This window comes from Microcaecilia unicolor, chromosome 8 (genome assembly GCF_901765095.1).
Source record: "Microcaecilia unicolor chromosome 8, aMicUni1.1, whole genome shotgun sequence".
In the NCBI taxonomy this organism is placed as follows: domain Eukaryota; kingdom Metazoa; phylum Chordata; class Amphibia; order Gymnophiona; family Siphonopidae; genus Microcaecilia; species Microcaecilia unicolor.
Genome location: NC_044038.1, coordinates 185,958,886 through 185,982,572, shown reverse-complemented (window position 1 = coordinate 185,982,572; position 23,687 = coordinate 185,958,886). Strand labels below are relative to the sequence as shown.

Genomic DNA, 23,687 nt, shown 5'->3' with positions numbered 1-23,687 from the left:
TTCAACAACCATAAGCCGTAAGAGAAAACTTGACCCATGTTTGGCATGCTGACATGCCCCTGAAGAAGGGTATCCGATTGAGGCAATAGAAGTGGCTCCCCCACTAGCAGACAAATCAGATCTCCGTACCATGGATGTCTTGGCCAATCCAGGGCCATGAGAACCACCCGGCTGCTGTGAGCTTTAATCCTCTGAATTACTCTTTCAATCAGCAGCCAGGGAGGAAAGATGTACAACAACTCCCGCAGGGGCTACTGTTGAGCTAAGGCATTTATCTCTTACAACATTTCTGTGACTGAAAAACTGAGAAGCCTTTGAATTCTTTGTCATGGCCATCAGGTCCATGACTGGCATCCTCCAACTTTGAACTACGGTTTGAAAAGCAGTCTGCAAGAGGGACCACTCCCCTGGAAACAACAAGTTCCTGCTGAGGAAGTCTGCCTCCACCATTGGAAACTCTGACCACGAGTAGCTGACAGCCCCTGAAAATTCTGCTCAGTCCAGGCATAAGCTTGGCTGTCTCAAGAACTAGGGGATAACTTTGTTCCCCCCTGCCAATTGACATATGCTACTGCCGTCGCATTGTCTGACAAAATTCTGACCACCTTGTGAACCAGAAGAGGCTGGAATGCCAAAAGCATCAAATGAACGGCTCTTGTCTCTAGGCGATTAATGGACCACTTTACCTCCTCCACAGACCACTGCACCTATGCCACCTGACCCTGATAGTGTGCTCCCCAATCTGAGGCGCTGGCATCCATGGTCACCGGGGTCCACTCTAGAATCTCGAGGTCCATGCCCTTCTTCAAATTCCTCCCACCCAATCGCCAGAGGAGACTGAGCTGTACCAGCCATCAAAGAAGCATATGGTAGAGCATGGCTTCTGACTGTGGAGACCAGTTGGTCAGCACTGCTTCCTGAAAAAGGCGCATGAGCTCTCACCCATGGAACCTCAGTTGACACTGCCATGGACCCCCAACACCTGCAAGATGTCCCTCGCTGTCGAGCAGAAGAATCCAAGCAGATAATTCACCTGAGACTGAATCTTCAAAATTCTGTAATCCGGAATGAAGAAACTTTGCCCAGGAGTGTATTGAATTGGACGTCCAAGTGTCCAATTCAATATCCTCCAAGGATATTGTGTGGTCTCAACATGCTCTTGGTGGAGTTCACAACCCAGCCTAGATGTTGCAGCAGACACTACCCGATTGGTAGCTCTCCTGCTCTCTTTGAAGGACTTTGCCTGGATCAACCAGTTGTTCAAACATGGATGCACCACTACAACCACAAATACACCCTCAGGGATTACAACAATACAAGGTATTGCTCCTGCTGAAAGGCAGACCAAGTGCTCCTGAGAAAACAAAGCAAAAAAAAATTGCCTCTTAGTTTTCTTGGATTTTTTTTCTTTTTGTCTGTTGTTCCCTAGATAATGACCAAATCTGCAGTAATTTTTTTTTTATTTAATAGCTGATGAATGAAGGGAGTGCCCTATATACATATTTCACAAAGGAAGGGCAACCAAATCAGTACAGGACTTTAAGGTGACATCACTTTGTAGTTCTCAGTCTTCCTCTGCTGGTAGGAGGGCCTATACTCACTCATAGGGAATGGTCTGGAGAAGATAAGGAAAAGCCATTTTTGGACCCAAATTTCATTAATATTTATAGACCATTTTCAAATCTGTCAACTTATAGTAACTGAAATAAGAGAGGGATGGGAAAGGTCGGGAGATGAGGGGATTGTTCTTTTTATATGCTGCTACATTTTATTTGTAGAGCCTCTTTCTGCACACATCTTTATCTTGTTGTATTATTGGTGTTATGGTAGACCTTCCAAACACATGTAAGATAGCCTTTTAAGGTAAAATTATGTATCATACCTGATAATTTTCTTTCCCTTAATCATAGCCAATCAATCCATAGACTGGTGGGTTGTGTCCATCTACCAGCAGGTGGAGATAGAGAGCAATCTTTTGCCTCCCTATATGTGGTCATTTGCTGCCGGAAATTCCCCAGTATGTCGATGTCAAAGCTCCATCCGCAGGACTCAGCACTTAGAGAATTACACCCACAAAGGGACACTCTGCCCAGCTCACCACCGCCGAAGCGGGGGAGGGGAAATATTCCAGCGCACCACCGCCGGGGCGGTGGGTGGGAAACCACACCCGCCGACGCGGGGAGAACTGGCTTATCCTGCTACAGCAACCGCGGGAGGAACTGGCTTACCCTAACACCGCCGAAGCGGGAGGGATACAAAGCTACCCTACAGCCGCACGAAGCTGGAGGGAGCGCCGGCATAATTTAGTTATCAATCCAGCCACCGCCGAAATGGGGGGAGAGGAAGCAGCAGCTCACTGTAACACAAAATCGTCTCAACTCGAAGAGACTTCAATTGGAATAACTTGAACACGAAGTCCTCGTGAACAGGAAATGAAGCCTGAACTTGAACCTGAAATATAACCAGAACACAAACAATACAGATATCTGGGAGGGGCTATGGATTGATCGGCTATGATTAAGGGAAAGAAAATTATCAGGTATGATACATAATTTTACCTTCCCTATCATCAAGCCGATCAATCCATAGACTGGTGGGATGTACCTAAGCAGTACTCACCCAGGGCGGGACATGGAAATCCCTGAACGCAAAACTGAAGCCCCAAACTGGGCCTCGGCCCGAGCAGCCACATCCAAGCAGTAATGTCGTGAGAAGGTATGAGCCGACGACCAAGTAGCCGCTCTGCAAATCTCTTCCAAGGAGACAGATCTAGACTCCGCCATCGAGGCTGCTTGTGCTCTAGTAGAGTGTGCCTTCAGCTGAATAGGCGGAATCTTCCCTGCCACCACATAAGCTGACACGATCGTCTCCTTGACCCAACATGCCACCGTAGGCTTAGATGCCTGCAGACCCTTACGAGGGCCTGCGAACAGCACAAACAGATGATCCGACTTCCGGAAATCATTAGTCACTTCCAAGTATCTGATGATGACCCGGTTAACATCTAGGTATTTGAGCGCAGGGTACTCCTCTGGGTAAACCTCCCTACGAAAGGAGGGTAGCTAAAGCTGCTGATTCACATGGAATCGAGAAACAATCTTGGGCAGGAAGGAAGGCACTGGGCGAATCGATACTCCTGCCTCAGTGAATCGCAGGAACGGTTCTCTGCACGAGAGCGCCTGGAGCTCGGAAACTCTTCTGGCTGATGTGATAGCCACCAGGAAGACTGCTTTCAACGTCAGGTCCTTCAGCGATGCCCTTGGCAAGGGCTCGAAGGGCGGCTTCTGCAAGGTCCGTAGTACCAGATTGAGATTCCACGTAGGCACTATCGAGTGCAGAGGGGGGCGCAGGTGATTAACTCCCTTGAGAAAGCGTACCACATCCGGCTGTGAAGCCAGGGAAGCCCCCTTCAGACGACCCCTGAAGCAAGCTAGAGCCGCCACCTGGACTTTCAGCGAACTGAGCGACAGGCCTTTCTCCAGCCCCTCTTGCAGGAACGCCAACACTGAAGATATTGGTACCTTAGGAGAACATGATATAAAAAGTAACAGATAAGAATAGAGACAGATATAACATCACCAGCAGTGGACCATACCGTACCAAAGCACTAGAAATCAGTGACACGCTGGGACAGCTGCATTCAAAGGGAAAACAAAAACATAAGTTAATAACAACCGGCTGAAAAGGGACAGAGGTGGCAGGGACCATGTAAAAGCTGCGGCTTAAAGAAAAAAAAAACCCCCACAGGAAGGTGTGGCGACAGACTAACAAGAATGAAGAGGGAAGGGAAGAAATTATTTCACATAAGTGTGTTTTTGAAAAAACCAACTACGGGGAGAATTAACATGTCAGCAAGGGGAAAGAGACCGGGAAAATAGCAGTGCCAAGAAGGGGAGATAGGAATCAGAGAGAAGAAATAAAGCGCAGTCTTGGACGCAACTAAGAGGGGGAAAGAAAGCACAAGGCTTACATATTATCACTGACTGCGATAGGGAAGAATAACGGAAGTGGCTTAACCACAGGAAAGAGTGAAAGCTTAGAGAGAGAACAGCAGACTGCTATAATAAGGGACATGAGACATCAGGGAGGAAATTCTTGATCTTTAAATATTGAAAGACAAAAACGTGGGTGTGGACGCACAGAATATATCCCCACTGCGTCCATAAATAAGAAGGAGAAGGACAGGAAAGGGTGGAACAGCGTACGGGAGTCACCAATGTTGAGATATTGGAGCAGTGAAGGGCGATACACAGCCTGCCTCGCACCACGACGCAAAGGTACGCCAAACCCTGGCGTAAGTGGTGGAAGTAGAGCGCTTCCTCGCTCTCAGCATAGTGGCGATGACCTTGTCTGAGAAGCCCTTCTTCCTCAGCCGCTTCCGCTCAAGAGCCAGGCCGTAAGACCAAAGGGAAAGGGATCCTCCATCACCACGGGACCCTGATGTAAAAGGCCCCGCTCCGCTGGCAGCCGCAGAGGGCCGTCCACCGAGAGTCTAAGTCCGCATACCAGGGACATCTGGGCCAATCCGGACCCACCAGGATCACCCGGCCCAGATGCTTTGCCACCCGGCCTAGCACCCTGCCCATCATGGGCCAGGGCGGGAACATGTAGAGAAGCTCCTGTGCCGGCCACTGCTGGAGAAGAGCATCGACTCCCAGAGATCGAGGGTCCTGTCCTCTGCTGAAAAAACGCGGCACTTGGCAATTGGCCAAGGACGCCATCAGATCCAGGCTCGGCCGGCCCCAGCGTTTCATGATGTCCAAGAACGCCCGAGCAGACAGTTGCCACTCTCCGGGATCCAAGGTATGGCAACTGAGAAAGTCCGCCTTGACATTCATGACTCCCGCAATGTGGGCCGCCGACAGCTGTTCCAGATTCGCTTCCGCCCACAGGCATAGCTTCATGGCCTCCTTGGCTAGAGGGGCGCTCCTGGTACCTCCCTGGCGATTGACATAGACCACAGCCATGGCATTGTCCGACAGGACAAGTACAGGCCTCAGCACCAGTACCGGGAGAAACTCTAAAAGCGCCAACCGAATGGCTCGGAGCTCCAGGAGGTTGATGGACCATTTCGTCTCTGCAGGAGACCAGAGCCCCTGCGCTGTCCGTCCCAGGTAGTGGGCTCCCCAGCCCCAAGGAACTAACAATGCATTCTTTGATTTTTTCTTTCTAATGGTCCTGTGCTGAGATTTGACCACTTGATATTACTTCTTATATTAGCTCTATTTATTAAGTCCTGTAGGTTGAGTGAAGACTGCTAATCCAATTCCTGACCTACCGCCTCTATTCCAGTTTGGTACTTCTGCTACAACTGACCTCTGACAAGAAAAAGAAGCGCTACCTTCTCCAATGAGAAATTTCTTTTGTCCAGATGATGTCATTAACTTAGACCTTCTTGGTTATGCTCTTAAATATTCTGCTGTATTAAATAGTTTTACAGGCTCATCTTTTCCAGAACATACGTGTCACTTTACGTATGAGCTCTCTATTACAATAGACAGCGACCGTGATTCCAGAAGATACTTCCATCACCTGGACTAGTTATGAGTTTTAAATTCCTGCACATTAGACTTCTGCTCTGATTATGACTATTTCATCTAACTCGTAAGTCCTGCTGGCCTCCTGCAGCTGAGGGCTCAACCCTTGGTGAATGTTAGTCATCGCAGGTGAAGATTCCATACCTACTGGCCATAGATTGCAACGCATTATCCGTGCCTTTAGACTATTTTTGTTCACCATATTTTTGACCCTCCATACATCAATAACTCGAACAATCAATTTTTATTGTTAGTTTATTTGTACTCTTTTCTTTTGTTCCATATACTTTACCATTGTTATTTGATCACCTCTTCGTAATAATTACCAATCTGTCTTGCACATTATGCAAGCCAGAAGTGGGGATATATTATGCAAATCCCAATTCTTAGTATTAAGAGGGTTGAAGTTGAAGCTCTGACCCCTACCAATCAGGAGATATAATTTCATATATACTATTGCTATTTATGTAAATTGGCTTTTCATTATTGAACCCTTATGGTTTCGCTTTTGCTTTTGCACTTAATTAGCACTGTTTTCTCCATGTTTACATTGTCTTTCATGTCTCTTGACATCTATATATTATTTTTGCTTATTCAATCGACACTGATTATGCCCACCAAGATATAGCAATGTATCATTCAGGCATACAGTTATTTTGCTTATTCCTTTGCCAACCTCTGACTCTTGATGGACTAATTATGATTGTGCATGCCTAGAATAAAGACATGGAAAGATCCAAGTTTGTACACCACAAGTACGTCTTCAAGATCTATCCAGGCCCAAATGATGTTAGATCCCCCAAGGTTGTGGCAATAATCTTTACACCTTGCAAACTACTGGACCACAAGTATTGGGTCCATGTGAAAGATATACGGGTTTACTCAGCCGCAGAACTAGATGTTACCAGCCTAACCATCTCAAGACCGGCCACTTCCTTCAGCAGGCCAGCCTGAAAATCCAGCCCTGTTAGATCTTCCAGATCTCCGTCCAGATTCTTCAGCGCTTCCACCGCCTCAACCATGATCGATGAAAGAGAATTCAGAACTGATACTTCATTTGAGATTTACAGTTGCTGTTTATGGACATTATAGACTCATATTTTGTTTTATTTTCAGTTTAGTAGTAATCTTGTCTATATACTGAAAAGGTTTTATTTTTATTTTCCTATTATTTCCTGTATTGTTCTTATTTTTTTTCTAAGAGTTTCCCCGTTATTTCTGCTTATGTAATTTAAATTGAAGTTGATATTGCTCAGACACAGGGGTAACATCAAACCCTAATACTGGCTATGATATCATAATGTAGGTGTAAACTCTGTTAGTATCAACCAGTTATGCAATTGTTTAACTTTGGTGTAGGCTTACTTAAGCTGCATGTCTTTCTGTAGGTTTGACTGAGCTCCAAGTGGGGTAGCGGATATATAAAATGCTTCCCATACTTCCAGGTCATTATGCATATGTCAAGATCCATGATCCATGCATGACCTTTGTTAATATAAATTTTCTTAGGATTGACCATTTTTTGCAGTATAAGGCAACCTCATACTTGCTATCCACTTTTTAGTGCTCATTATTGGATGCTAATGATGAGTAATGGTAAGGTCCAGGAATTCCGACCTGTTTAAGGATTCTGAATACCTACAACCTTAAACAGCCTGCAATCTGAGTACTAACCATATATTTGTTGAGCCACCATAACAATGCTTAATCAAAACCACTATTCCTTCCGAGGACCACTGAGATAGATACATTAGATTATCTCTCCATGCGCTATGCAACAGATATAATAGACGCCATAGAAAGACCTGAAAGTGTTTATTAGTATGATCCACCTGAAATTGCTATTACCTCAAGAGGGGTAACATCAGGATTAAGGCCCAAGGGATTGGGTAATATAAAGGGAATTCCATATGCCCAAATAATATATCACCTGAGAATGAAGTTTCCTGTCTCGCACCATACCTTCTAGCAATTTGTAAGACCAAAACTCCCCCTCTAGTTTGATAGCTTGCCACCTTCTGGAATGGATGATGACAAGCTTGACGAGCTTTGTGTCACCCCTCCTCAGAGGGGGTGACAAGTGGGGAATGTATAATTATAGTACAGCAAGAGGCCCTCACTGGATGCCCACCGGAAGGGTGGAAGGCCAGATTTTAGGACTCAGGCTGTAAAAATACCAGCTAGGTTTAAAAATCTATGACTGGCTGAGCATGGACTTGCTTTTCCTGCAAGTTAATATGTGTTCTAGCTAAAGACCTATCCACTGGAATAGTGGTGGGCCAAGCTACATAGCTTTAAACAGCTGAAAAGCACTGAGTAGGCCTGATAACAAGATGATGGCCTTATAGCAGAGAGCCTGCAAGAGCAAGGACTGCTTGGTGAGTTCTAATGAAACCTGGTGCAACTTCCAAATTGAGTGTAACACACATGATGTAGAAATTAAAGACAGAAATGATAAGAAGTTTGGTTCATAACACGGAGTCTGTCTTTAATAAGTTGGCACCCAGATCACAAGATGTTATGAAATTGATATATCTATATTTAGATATCTTCATAAGAACAAAGTGTTTACAAAAAAGGAAATTACACAATAGCCATGTTTGGATGTTTGGATGTCCGTATCTAGGGAAGTGTTTACAAAAACGGAAAGAGGAGCACCTGGCCGGAGGACATGACTCATAGATTGAGCAAGATTAGAAAAAAGTCCCTCTCAATAGACTTGTATGGGGACCAGATGGTATATAAGGACTGGTCACCCAAGCATATTTCAGAGGTTCTCCCCAGCGTATTTAGGACGCAGAGCTCCAGTCAGCTGAATCCAGAATTTGTCTGATGAATGTATCTGATTAAAGTCTGATTTGCAAATAAACTCTTCATTCCAAATGATGATTTGTGGGCTTCACTTAATGATGAAAGGCTGTAAGTATAAATGCTTTTGCTACATCAGGCTATCATTCGCTGCATTGTATAACCTGTAGTCTAAATCCAGTTTGTCATAAGGCTGGTATCTTTTCCTTAGACCTAACGTCTCCCTTAGAGGCAATAACTCCTTGATTACCCCAGTACTAGTGCTATTTAGAGATGGAGTCAGATTTAAGGTCACTCCAGCCTTCTTGGGGGGGCTCGGGACCCCCCAATTCTCAACACCGTCAAGCAGGCGTCCGTCGTGACGACAATCCACTCCGGGGTCATAAGAGGCATTCCTGCAGACAGCTTGCCTGGCCTCAGTCACCAGCTCAGCGCCTTTCGCACCGCTGGATCCAAGGGAAGGCGTATGGCATAATCCTCCGAGACTGGAGTCCACCGCCGCAGAAGAGAGCGCTGTAGTGGTCTCATATGAGCCCTGGCCCAGGGCACTACCTCCATCGTGGCCGTCATAGTCCCAAGCTCGAAGAGTAGAGGAAGCTAGGAACTGGCCCACCTGGGTCTGAAGCTTGACGCCCCAGTTGTCTGGAAGGAACACTCTGCCCACTTGGGTGTCAAATCGAACTCCCAGATACTCCAGGGACTGACTCTGGCGCAGCTGGCTTTTCTCCCAGTTGATGATCCATCCCAGGGAGCTCAGAAGAGCAATGACCCTGTCTGTAGCTCTCCTGCACTCCGCATAGGAAGGGGCTCGGATCAGCCAGTCGTCCAGATAGAGATGGACTTGCACTCCCTCCTTGCGGAGGAAGGCCGCGATGACCACCATTACTTTGGAGAAGGTCCGCGGAGCCGTAGCCAACCCGAACGGGAGGGCTCTGAACTGGAAGTGTCGGCCCAGCACTGCAAAGTGCAGAAAGCGCTGATGAGGCGGCCAGATGGGAATATGCAAGTAAGCTTCCTTGATGTCCAGGGAGGCCAGGAATTCTCCCTTTTTCACCGCAGCTATTACGGAGCGGAGGGTCTCCATCCAGAAGTGCCGAACTTTCAAGGCCTGATTGACTCCCTTGAGGTCGAGAATAGGCCGAGCAGATCCTTCTTTCTTTGGCACCACAGAGTAAATGGAGTAGCGCCCCTTGCCAAGCTGATCTACTGGCACCGGGACCACCGCACCCAGGCGGATCAGGTTGCTCAAAGTCTGCTGCACGGCAGCTGCTTTGACCTGAGACATGCAAGGAAAGTTTACAAACCCATCTCTTTGAGGTCGGCAGAACTCTAGCTTGTAGCCGTCTCTGATGACTTCCAGAACCCAAGCGTCTGAAGTTACCCTGGTCCACTCGCCCAGAAACGAGGACAACCTCCCTCCTATCTGCACTGGGCCATGGACCAGGTCCCCGTCATTGGGTACGCGACCCTGGGGGCGGGCCGGAGGACGAACCTCCGGGGCGGCGGTCCCTACGAAAGGAATGCTGCTTGGGGGAGAAGTTCCGTTTGAAGGAAGCGGAGGCAGAGGAGGCCGACTTGCCCGGGCGATACCGACGGGCTTCCTGGAATCAGCCCTTAGAGGAACCAGGACGGGCACTGCCGGCCCGAGTCCTGACCTCCGGCAACCTCTTGCCCTTGGACGTGCCGAGCTCCGTCACGATCTTGTCCAGCTCGTCCCCAAAGAGCAGCTTGCCTTTAAAAGGCAACTTGGCTAGGTGAGATTTAGAGGCATGGTCAGCAGACCAGTGCTTAAGCCAGAGCTACTGCCGCGCAGAGACTGTCTGAGCCATGCCCTTGGCCGAGGCTCTCAAAACATCCTACAGCAAGTCTGCCAAGTAGGCCAAACCCGACTCCAGGGTCGGCCATTCCGCCCTCCAGGAAGGGTCCGAGGGGGAAGCCCGCTGCAAAACAGTCAGGTATGCCCTAGCCACGTAGGAGCCGCAAACCGAGGCTTGCAAACTCAGAGCAGCCGCCTCAAAGGACGACTTTAAGGCCGCCTCCATTCTCCTGTCTTGGGCGTCCTTCAGGGCAGTGCCACCTTCCACCAGCAGCGCCGTTTTCTTAGTCACGGAAGTGATTAAGGAATCTACCGTGGGCCAAACAAAGGCTTCCCATTCCCCCTCAGGAAAGGGGTACAGACGAGACATAGCCCTGGCTACTTTCAGGCTCGCCTCAGGGGCATCTCATTGCACCGAAATTAAGGTCTGCATGGCTTCATGAACGTGGAAGGTTCTAGGTGGGCGCTTCGTTCCCAGCATAATGGCGGAGCCAGTAGAGGCAATCTTCAAAATCCTCCGGAGAGGCAATCTTCAAAACGCTCATGGCCTGCATAAGCAGGTTGGGCAAATCCTCTGAGCGAAAAAGCCGCGCTGCAGAGGGGTCGTCCGCTCCATCCGAGTGAGGATCAGTCTCTTCCATCGATTCCGCTAAGGATCTCTGGGAGAACTCAGACACGCTGCCGTCATCCACATCAGAGGAGACCGAGTCCCCCCGAGGGTGGAAGATCCACCCGAGGGCGATTAAGCATAGAGGCCTCATCACCCCGATCAGAGAGGTGGGCAGGGGCAGTGTTCTGCATAAGAAAGGCCTGATGCAGCAGCAAAATGAACTCAGGGGAGAAACCCCCCAGTCTGTGCATTTCTGCAGCCTGTGCCGTGGCCCTAGGGGCGCCCTCCATCTGCGCTCCCAGTAGCGGGGGAGAGGCGTGTTGCGCGTCCAAAATGGCGTCTGGCGCGAAACTCCGAGAAGGAGCCACGCGGGAAGAAGGGCGTTTTAATTTCGCCGACTTCTTACTATCGCCCGATTCAAGAGCGACCAAGCTGTTAACGCATCCCATCTCGAGGGCGGCCTAAGAAGAAGCCGACCGAGCCGCGTGGCTGGTCACGACAGGGAGGGCGGCCAGTGGGGGATGGAAAAACCGGTGAACTCTCCCGGTTCCGAAAGGACACCCAAAAAGGGCGACTCTACCTTCGATCCCCCCACTTCCCCGCTAGGCACGCGAACGCGTTCCGGGGAGCGTCTTTTCGCGCCCTTGCCATCCGAGGCCACAGCCACGTGGAGACCATTCGGGGAACCCCCTGCCCGCTAGTAAAAGGTAAAAATTACCTGCTTCTTGCTCCGAGCAGCGACGACTTGTTCCAGTGAGCAGCTGCAAATGGACGTCCTTTTTGAACGTTTAAAAAAAATTTTTTTTTTGGTTTAACGGAGCCAGCGGGAGGGGGGAGAAAAGGAGGGACCTAGCACCACCAGGTTTGCACTTGCTCACGAAAAGCCCTCAACCCCAGGTACTCAACAAAACCTAAACAATTAGGCTTGGAGACCTAGCCAAAGCTGCTGCTGTGTGACCACACACCTGCTGAGATAGAGAACATACTGGGGAATTTCCGGCAGCACATGACCACATATAGGGAGGCAAAAGATTGCTCTCTATCTCCACCTGCTGGTAGATGGACACAACCACCAGTCTATGGATTGATCGGCTTGATGATAGGGAATAAAGCTGACATGATACAGATTAAAAATAAAAATGATTTAAATAAAAGTTCATCAGTAAGTACTCACATTGTTACACAAGAGAAACATGATGGACCTGTATCAGTTTTTAGAACTAGACTGAGTATCAAGATTGTCTACAACGATAGTAAGCACTACCTTTGGGATGATATAAAGTCATCCCTGATTTGCTCTACCGGCAGTCTTTTGTACTGTTGATTGAAATTTTATTAAAAGGCTATCTGACATGTGTGTGGAAGGTCTACCATGATAGAGAATTCTAATTTCACAGAACAAAAACAAAAACACTTAAAATACAATAGCGTTTGTAAGCTTGAACATTTGACTACATACCTCTCGGAGCCCAAAAAGAAGTGCCATTTTCCTCTCTTCTTCTTGGCGCACCTGCCTGCTGTCTAACCACCTCACTTCAGAAAGGGATGGCTTCAGGTCTGAGCTTTTATACAGTCTCTCTTGGATGCTACTGAAAATTAGTGCCAAGGAACGTGGCAGAATTCCTCCTTCTTTATTATTCCCTGGGGAGGAAACATGTGAGAAAAAGCCAGTTTATATGTGACTGTGTTCCTTTTTTTTTTAAGAATTCCAAAGAAGTAGAGGGTGACACACAGCTCCAACTTGTGAGGAGAACAAATAGTTTTTATTCCAAAGCACCAAATAAAGACCTGACATGGTTCCGTGTTTCAGCGGGAACGCCACCTGCATCAGGGGTCTAAATAAAATTACTCTACAAGAGAACAAATACATATATGATAAATAACAAACATATCAAAACACATCAGTGGACTAAATATGCTAAAACCTGGACCACAGTAAAACATGAACTGTAAAGTCTATATAAACTCATGTATAAAATAAATCATATAATAAAACAATCATAATACAAAGTCAGATAAACAATAATATACTATACTTTTAAAAAATGTGTTTATAACTCATGAAAGGCAAATCAAATATAATGCAAACATGAAAGAGAAAACATATATAACAATGAGGCTCATTTTAAAAGCACATAGACTTACAAAGCTACATATATTACTATGGAACTTTGTAAGTCTATGTGCTTTGAAAATGAGCACCAAAGTCACCTATGTATACAAACTGGCACACCTACAACAGTGTGATACTTTAAAATATGACCAGTCTAAACTAAACAATATTAATCGGAAATAAAAACCCACCTCAGCAAGAACAATATTCTATGTATGATGGTAGAGAAAATGGAATGTACTGTGATGTATAAAATGAGTGCAACACTTCTGCAATTGAAAAGGGGAAAGTATATGTATGGAAAACACCATCATGGACATCAATATGAAATAAAATGATACCAAACTGAGATGAATAAGACATCTGATTACATCTCTCACATTAAAAAAAAACACACACACAAACAACTAAACCTGGAACTCAGAAGCAGAGCTTAAAAACTAACTTTTTAAACAACCTTTTTCTAAAAACAAAGGGCGATTATCCTTTGGGCATTAAAAAAACAGCTAGAAGAGGATGGTTATCCATTGGCTATACTAAAAAATCAGTTACCATAGCTAATATGATATAAAGTATGCCTGCAATTGCATGCTAAAACCAGTTAGAAACATAAAATGAAAACCTGAGCACTGGCTATGCTCCAAAACATGGATAAAAAACAGTGCCCTCAATATACATTAAAAAAATGAACAGTATAAACTCACCAAAATGAAGAGTATCTCTGCTAACCTCTCTGCTGCTACCAAACAAAATGGCGCAAAGAACAAGAGCCAGACACTATGTACTTTTTAAACATCAACATTGAATAAAACATGAGAAGGGTCCAAAATGAGCCAATCACATAAGAACATAAGCACTGCCACACTGGGAAAAGACCAAGGGTCCATCAAGCCCAGCATCCTGTCTCCAACAGTGGCCAATCCAGGCTTCAAGAACCCGGCAAAACCCATTAAAAAAATATATATATATATATAAAAAAAAAAAATTTTTAAATAATGTTCAATGGACTTTTCCCTCAGGAATCTGTCCAAACCCCCTTTAAACTCCGTAAGGCCAGCTGCTGTCACTACATTTTCCAGCGAGTTCCAGAGTCCAACTACACGCTGAGTAAAGAAAAACTTTCACCTATTTGTTTTAAATCTGCCATATTCTAGCTTCATCTTGTGTCCCCTGGTTCTATTGTTGTTTGAAAGTGTAAACAAACGCTTCACATCTGTCCGCTCTACTCCACTTATTATCTTGTAGACTTCTATCATATCACCCCTCAGCCGCCTTTTCTCCAAGCTGAAGAGCCCTAACCTTCTCAGTCTTTCCTCATAAGGAAGTCGATCCATCCCTTTTATCATTTTCGTCGCCCTTCTCTGCACCTTCTCCAATTCCTTTATATCTTTCTTGAGATGCAGCGACCAGAATTGGACACAATATTCGAGGTGCGGTCACACCATGGAGCGATACAACGGCATTATAACATCCTTGTGTTTGTTTTCCATCCCTTTCCTAATAATACCCAACATTCTGTGCGCTCTCTTAGCCGCTGCAGCACACTGAGCAGAAGTTTTTAACATCTTATCAACGATGATTCCCAGATCCCTTTCTAGGTCTGTGACTCCTAACGCAGAACCTTGCATGACATAGCTGTAATTCGGGTTCTTCTTACCCACAGGCATCACTTTGCACTTGTCAACATTGAACTTCATCTGCCACTTGGACGCCCAGTCCCCCAGTCTCGCGAGGTCCTCCTGTAATCTTTCACACTCCTCCTGTGACTTGACGACCCTGAATAATTTAGTGTCATCTGCGAATTTAATTACCTCACTAGTTACTCCCATCTCTAGGTCATTTATAAATATGTTAAAAAGCAACGGTCCCAGCACAGACTCCTGCGGGACCCCACTAACTACCCTTCTCCATTGAGAATACTGACCATTCAATCCTACTCTCTGCTTCCTATCTTTCAACCAGTTCCTAATCCATAGTAATGCCCTACCTCCAATCCCATGACTCTCCAGTTTCCTCTGGAGTCTTTCATGAGGCACTTTGTCAAACGCCTTTTAAAAATCCAGATACACAATATCCACCGGCTCCCCACTGTCCACATGTTTGTTAACCCCCTCAAAAAATGCAGTAGATTGGTGAGGCAAGACTTCCCTTCACTAAATCTGTGTTGACTAGGTCTCATCAGCCCATGTTTTTGTATGTGCTCTGTAATTTTATTCTTAATAATAGCCTCCACCATTTTGCCCGGTACTGACGTCAGACTCACCGGTCTATAATTTCCTGGATCTCCTCTGGAACCTTTTTTAAAAATCGGCGTAACATTGGCTACCCTCCAGTCTTCCAGTACCAGACCTGATTTTAGAGATAGATTGCATATTACTAACAGTAGCTCTACAAGTTCATTTTTCAGTTCTATTAATACTCTGGAATGAATATCATCCAGTCCTGGTGATTTACTACTCTTCAGTTTGCAGAACTGACCCATTACATCCTCCCAGTTTACAGAGAATTCGTTTAGTTTCTCTGACTCACCTGCTTCAAATACCCTTTCCGGCACTGGTGTCCCACCCAAATCCTCCATGGTGAAAACCAAAGCAAAGATTGGGAAAATTAGGGGGGAAGTGACGTCACCGAGCCAAGATGGCTGCTTGAGCAAAGAGCTCTGGCTGTCCCACGAAGAAAAGTGGAAAATACAAGCAGTTAGCGCGAAGCTACAATAAAATCAACGATCGCGGACAATAGCGGAACATCAGGTGATCGAAAAACGCATGGCAGCTCGAACAATAAAGCACTCGCTGGCGGGTTTCGCGTATACGGGATCCAGCGCGTCGACACAGCAGGCCGCGGTACAAAAAAAGAAAAACAGCATGGCGGAAGGCCCAGCGGAAGAGCAGCCGGTTCAACAAGAACAGATACCGCAGGAATCCCAGATCCTCTTTACACAAGAGGAATCGCTAACAGGCGAAAATGAACCAATCCTAGAGATTCGAAACTGGCTCAAAGAAATAACAGGAGAACTGAAAGCCCTACGCTCTGATTTAATCACGTTAGGTGCGGATCTCAGAGGTGATATTGCTGCATTAGGAACGCGAGTAGCAGAAACGGAAGAGCGCTTGGATGATCAAAGCGAACTGCTGCAATCTGTAACGGAGCAACAAGCGGAGGAAAGGAAAAACATCCAACAAATATGGGACAAAATGGAGGATATAGAAAACCGCAGTAGACGTCACAACATCAGAATCCGAGGTATTCCAGAGATTCCCCTATATGCGGATTGTGAATATACAGTGCAGCAAATAGCAAGCGCCATCCTAAAGGAAATACAAATAGATAAAGACCCCTCGGAGATACAAATTGAGAGGGCACACCGAGCACTTGGAGCACCCAGAAATAACCAGCCGAAAGATATGATAGCCTGCTTTGTGGACTACAAGCTGAAAGAGAAAATAATGCAGGCAGCACGAGAAAAGCCAAATTTCAAATGGGATACACACCAGATTCAACTTTATCAAGATCTGGCGGCTTCTACGCTGCGACGACGGGCAGAACTACGCCTGATCACTCAATACTTACGCACGCAGAACATTCAATATAGATGGAGTCACCCCTTCGCCCTGCGCTTCTATAAAGAAGGAAAATTGCACCAAATCAGAGAGGTGGCAGAAGCGGCATTGATATTTCCAGACAAAGAGCTGCACTCCACGATGGCGCCAAGGCGGGAAATGGGGACAACGCGTAGAGAGAGACCCAGATGGCAGAGATTGACAAAAGGAAAAGGACGGCTACAGCGTCAGCAATCGGATACTACACTGAGAAGTGGAGATCGGGTGACTACTTGAACTTAAATCGATAACACAGAATCTAGCGACCAGGAGGCATTGCAATGGAAGAGGCACGATGGCGCACACAGAATAGCTACTACTAAGGACTGAGAGGTAGTAAGTGAACTGAAATGCCACTGTTAAGTTAAAACAGGAATATAAAGGTTAATGTGTTAATGTTGCACTAGAGAAGAGTTCAAAATGTTCAACTATGTTTAAACACATAATGGGCTAACAGTACACGAAATAGCTAACCGGTAAGCAGAGAGACACGGGACAGTCACATTTTACCCCAACACACCTGATCCAAATATGACAGGTGATAACGGTCATGGGAGTGGGATACATGGGGATAGAGGGGGGAAATATTCACTGATACTGCTGCACCAAGATAGATATGGTCTTTTGAGACAGAGGGGTTGCGAGAGCAACAGAGAAGGAGAGGATATGGCAGAAACTAACAAAGAAGGACATGATGGGCACTATTGACTTACTCACTATCAATGTGAAGGGCTTAAACTCCCCGGCAAAACGCCAACTCCTTTTTAAGGAGGCAATGCGTCTCAGGGCAGATATAATTTTTGCGCAAGAAACGCATTTGCTACCAAAACATGAAAAGCTATGTAGACATGGACGGTATAAGGATATATATTTTGCATTTAGTCACAAAGAGAACAAAAAAAAGGGGGTACTGATAGCACTGACGCATAGATATATGTGGCAGGTGCGGAGAGTGGTGAGAGATAGAGATGGCCGATATATATTACTGATAATAAGCTTGGGGACAGAGGTCTTTACCTTGCTAAACATCTATGCCCCAAATGAACATCTGGGCTCCTTCTATGAGGAACTATCGGAACTTATAGCAAAATACATAGAGGGAGAATTACTGATTGGAGGGGATTTTAACCTAACGCCCCACCCATCAATGGATAATTCCATAGGGGATACGCTATGCACGAACAGATTGAGCTAAACTACATACGTTTTTATCCAAATGGCAGATGATAGATATATGGAGGCATTATAACCCCACATCTCGTAGTTACACATATTACTCAGCAGTACATGCATCATACTCCAGAATAGATTTATGGCTAGGAGGGCGAGCTGTACTACAACAGGTGCAAACAATTCAAATACAGAATAGAATGTGGTCGGATCACACCCCGCTAACCTTACAACTAAAAAGTGCAACTAATAGACTGACCCCCCCCCCCCGACATGGCGCATGGATGATAGTATGCTAGCAGACCAAAATGTTATAAAACAATTAGAAGAAGATATAAAACACTACATTAGCGAAAATGATACGGGGGAAGTAGGAGATGAGGTAGTATGGGAGGGCCTAAAAGCAGTCCTAAGAGGTCAAATTATATCACTGCAGGCCCATAGGAAACGACAGAAGCAAGCAAAAACACAACAATTACATGTAGAACTAGAAACACTGCAAACAACAATGGCCAATGGAAATCCGCCCACTAACGCAGCGGAGAGATGCCACCAGGTACAAATGAAACTTAGGGAACTCCAGCTAGCAGAAGTGGCGGAAACCCTGCAAAAAAACTCAACAAAGCCATTTTGAATTTGGTAATAAAGCGTCCCGATTATTAGCATATAAACTGAAGCAGCATAAAAGCAAAAATTATATCCACACAATAGAAGAAACCACAGGGCAAAGATTAACCACAACTAAGGAAATTAGCCGGGCCTTTATGGATTTCTATAAACACTTGTATAGAGATGAGATTCACACAGACCCTCAAACAACACAGACTTACCTGGAAAAGGTAGAGCTCCCCCAAATCACCCCAGACCAAAGCGCCATACTGTCGGCGCCGATAGAACTAAAAGAGATAGAGTGGGCCATCAGTAACTTACCAAACGGGAAAAGCGCCAGGGCCAGACGGGTTTACGAATAAATTTTATAAGAGCTTTAGAAATCTATTAGCCCCCTTACTGACCCGAGTTTTAAATGGGATTGAGCATCAGGAAGAATTGCCCTACTCGTGGAGGCTGGCACATATAATTATACTGCTAAAGCCGGGGAAAGACCCGAAACACTGCGGTTCATACCGCCCAATATCGTTATTAAACACAGACTACAAAATCTTTACGAAGATTCTGGCTAAGCGCCTACAGATGTTTATGCAGCAACTAGTATGAGATGACCAAACGGGGTTTATAGAGGGTAGACAGACATTTGATAACATAAGAAGAGCTATACATCTTATACAGGAGATCAATAGCACGCAGCAACCAGCGGTACTTCTGTCACTTGACGCCGAAAAAGCGTTCGATAGATTTCACTGGCCCTACATGTTTGAAGTACTAAAGAAAATGGGGATAACAGGCAGCTTTATAGCATGGATAAGACAACTATATAAACAACCACTAGCGGCTCTGATTATTAATGGGGAATGCTCTGAAACCTTTACACTGGAGAGAGGGACACGACAGGGATGTGCCCTGTCACCTCTGCTTTTTGCCCTAACATTGGAACCCCTAGCCCAGGATATTCGATTACACCCCAAGATACAAGGCGTCCGTATCGGACAAAAGACACATAAAATCATGTTATTCGCAGATGATATCTTGCTTACTGTGACAAATCCCCAGGGTTCCATGGAGGGCATAACACAAACTCTGCAGCAATTTGGGAAATTAGCAGGGTTTAAAATAAATATGACTAAATCAGAACTAATGGGCCTGAACCTGTCCGGAGAAGCTACCAAGGCCATAAAACAGCAATACCCATTGCGATGGGCAACTCGCTCATTGCGATATTTGGGAGTCAATCTTACACCCAAATTATCGGACATATATGAAGCGAACTTTCCCCCTAAAATGCGGGAGCTATTCAAAGACCTAGATCGATGGGAGGGATTGGAGCTATCATGGATAGGCAGAATACAAGCGATAAAAATGATGATCTTACCCAAGATAGTATATCTCTTCATAGCACTGCCACTACCGATCCCCAATAAATTTTTCCGACAACTAAAGCATAAAACATTTGCATATATATGGAAGCATAAGCCGCCGCGAGTTCGAGCGGAAATGCTCTATCAATCAAAAAAAAAAGGGGGTATGGGAGTACCAGATTATTATCGATATTATCAAGCAGCACAGCTGAGGATACTGGTAACTTGGGTTAACGCTGAAACAAAACCATGGCTTCAGATAGAAAAACAGTGGGTGGGTATGCATCAACCGGCCATGCTGCTATGGCAACCTAGAAAGCGAATCAGAGCAATGGCGGCACTTTTGCCAATAGCAATACAATCACCACTCCTGACCTGGAACACGATACGTCAGCAGTTTTGCCCAAATAGAACATATTTCCGACAGATGCACATTAGGGGAGCACCAGGTTTTGCATGGGAAGAGGGAGATACAGTGTATAAACAATGGGAACAGAGAGGGCTAAAACAGCTAGGACAAATATGGGAAGAGGGGGTAATACGTTCCTATGAGGAGTTGCAGGAGGAATATGATCTTCAACCACAACATTTAATTTACTACTCCAGAATTAGAAATTACATTCTTCGAAAAGCGAGGGCAGAGTTGCAGGGGGAGGAAACAGAGTTGGAACGGGCAATGGGTGGGAGTAGCACCAAGGGATGTATAACACGAATATATGCAGCATTAGCAGCACATAGAACCCCCATATTGAAATACACACAGAGATGGGAACAAGACACAGATACTAGACATGATATACACAGCTGGGAGAAGGCATGGGGCTTCTTGTTAAGTAGCTCTGTGAGTAGTGCCATTATAGAGAATGGATATAAAATACTATATCGCTGGTACTACACCCCGGACAGACTAGCCAAAATGATACCAGAAGCGTCGAATCAATGCTGGAGGGGATGTACAAAGAACGGAGACATGCTACACATCTGGTGGACGTGCCCAAAAATACAAAGATACTGGAGAGAACTGTTGGACATGCTTAAACAAATACTGGGCAAAGAGTATCCACTGACAGTGGACCATTGCATACTACACTTTCGACCCACAGGACTTTCGAAACCTCTACATCGATTGGCCTCCATGTTTTTGGCAGCGAGCAAGATAGCAGTGGCATCTGCATGGAAGCAACAGTCGACTCCCCCAGTAATGAAGGTGATATATAAAATGGACTACTTCTACCAAATGTCTAAACTGACGGCGATAAAGAATGGACAATTAGCCCAGTTCTTAAAAATCTGGGATAAGTACAAAGAGTGGAGGCATCGAGCCGGGATCGACCTTGATGCGCCTCAGCTGATGACACCGCGGCTCTGAACGCCACTAAAAGTGCAAGGACCGAAATACATCATAAATTTAACCACGGGTGCAGCAGTGTTGGGACTATTGCAGAATGAAAATAGAAGAGACATACGGGCAGGGAGTTGGGGAAGGGAGGGAGGGAGGGGGGAGGGGAAATGGGATTGTTTATATGTAAATTACAGCAATATACTTTGAAGTGTATGTTAAAATATATAAATAAACATTAAAAAAAAAAAAGATTGGGAAAATTAGGTTCTTACCTTGGTAATTTTCTTTCCTTTAGGCACAGCAGATGAATCCATTAACTGATGGGTTGTATCCGCCTACCAGCAGATGGAGAGAGAGAACACTGAAGAACCACAGTGACCCTTGGACGGCTAGCCCCATCTGCCTTCAGTATTTGAAATTTCCAAAGCAGAGTGAATAAGAAAGGTAACATAACAAACTTTCCTCACAGCGAACAAACACCCCAGAACCGGAGCAATAACCACACAAAGGAGGGACGAACTCAACCTCCTGCAATAGAACAGCATGTAGAAGCTCTGCGAGCTGGTCTTCAACTCCTCCTGATGAGATACAATATCTGCATGAAAGATCTGATCAAAAAACAAAATCAGACAGGGAGGGATCATGGATTCATCTGCTGTGACTAAAGGAAAGAAAATTACCAAGGTAAAAACCTAATTTTCCCTTCCTTGTCATCAGCAGCAGATGAATCCATAAACTGATGGGATGTACAAAAGCACTCCCTACGTAGGGTGGGAACAGGCCACGCCGTGCGCAAGCACCTGCGCTCCAAACTGCGCGTCTTGCTTCACTGCAACATCCAGCCTGTAATGCCGCACAAACGAGAGCTGAGAAGCCCAAGTAGCCGCACGACAGATCTCTTGAAGAGAAAGGACACCCGTTTCAGCCCACGAAAAGGAAATCGTTCTCGTGGAATGCGCCTTAAACGCGTCAGGCGGAGACCGTCCTGACAGCAGATATGCAGCAAAAATGACTTCCCTGAGCCAACGGCCAATAGTGGCCTTAGAGGCCAGGCACCCGCGTCGAGGACCTGTCAACAATACAAAAAGGTGATCAGAAGTCCTGAAGTCATTTGACATCTGTAGATACTGCAACAGAGCCCTGCGTACATCCAAAAAATGCAATTGCCCAAAGGAATCCGGAAAGTCTTCCCTAGAAAAGGAAGGAAGAAAAATGGGCTGGTTCAGGTGAAATGCTGAAACCACTTTAGGCAGAAAGGAAGGCACTGTACGTACTGTTACTCCGGACTCCGAGAATTGTAGAAAAGGGTCTCAACAGGACAGCGCCTGAAGCTCAGATATGCGTCTAGCCGATGTCATGGCCACCAAAAAGACTGTCTTGAGAGTCACAGCCTTCTCCTAAGCTTGCTTAAGCGGCTCGAAAGGAGAACGCTGGAGAGCCTTCAACACCAGCCCCAGGTTCCAGGCTAGAGAAGGCAACCGCACAGGAGGACGGAGCTGAAGCACCCCTCTAAGAAAACAGCAATGTCCGGATGAGCAGCAAGGGACAAGCCAGAAACTTTCCCTCAGTAGCATGCCAACGCTGACACTTGCACCCGAAGGGAATTGTAAGCCAGGCCTTTTTGTAAGCCATCCTGCAAAAAGTCCAGGACCAGCGAGACTGTAGCCCGCATGGGTGTGACCTCTTTCGGGACACACCACTCCTCAAACTTACACCATATCCGAACATAGGCTGCAGAAGTAGAACGCTTGCGGGCATGCAAGAGAGTGGAGATGACCTTGTTAGAGTATCCCTTATCTCTCAATTGCGCCCTCTCAAGAGCTAGGCCGTAAGACCAAATCGGCAGGGATCCTCCACAGTCACCGGGCCTTGAACCAACAGGTTCAGCACCCGAGGCAAAGGAAGTGGAGACTTCACCAGCATCCAACGGAGATCCGCATACCACGGACGCCTTGGCCAATCTGGAGCGATGAGAATCACCAATCCTCGGTGCAGCCGAATCCACAGGAGGACTCACCCTATCAAGGGCCAAGGAGGGAACACATACAGGAAGCCCGAGGGCCAGGGTTGAGCCAGTGCATCCAACCCCGCCGAGCGAGGATCTCTCCGTCTGCTGAAAAAGCGAGGGACTTTGGCATTTGCACATGACGCCATTAGATCCATTCTGGGAGTCCCCCATTTGGCACAAATCTGAAGAAAAACTTCTTCTGCCAGTTCCCATTCTGCTGGGTCGATTTGATGCCTGCTGAGAAAATTGGCTTGCACGTTGCTCTGACCTGCTATGTGAGCTGCTGACAGAAGCTGCAGGTGGAGCTCGGCCCAGTGGCAAATCTGAGCGGCCTCCGCGGCCAGGGCCCTGCACTGAGTGCCGCCCTGACGGTTTATGTAGGCCACTGCTGTTGTGTTGTCTGACAGAACCCGGACAGGAAGCCCCTTCAGTCTTTTGAAGGCCATAAGAGCCTGGAATAATGCTCTCAGTTCCAAGCGATTGATGGACCACCCCGCTTCCACGGGTGTCCACTGGCCCTGAGCATAGCTGCCCTGGCAATGTGCTCCCCAGCCCAAAAGGCTGGCATCCGTTATCACCAGGCACCAAGAAGGTAGCGCAAGCGGCATTCCTTGTCGCAGCATCCTGTCAGAGAGCCACCAATCCATACTGTGCCGGGCCGCAGGGAGCCACGTTAGTCTGCGTTGATATTCCTGGGAAATCGGAGACCAT

The 23,687-nt window shown here is 46.3% G+C and overlaps 1 protein-coding gene across 1 annotated transcript in view; it reads right to left on the bottom strand.

The window, feature by feature from the left end:
* KIF20A (kinesin family member 20A) overlaps window positions 1-23,687 on the bottom strand; it is a 213,670-nt gene that overhangs the window by 120,266 nt on the left and 69,717 nt on the right. Inside the window, 1 exon segment of the mRNA XM_030211810.1 lies at window positions 12,231-12,412. Coding sequence (XP_030067670.1) covers window positions 12,231-12,412 — 182 coding nt within the window.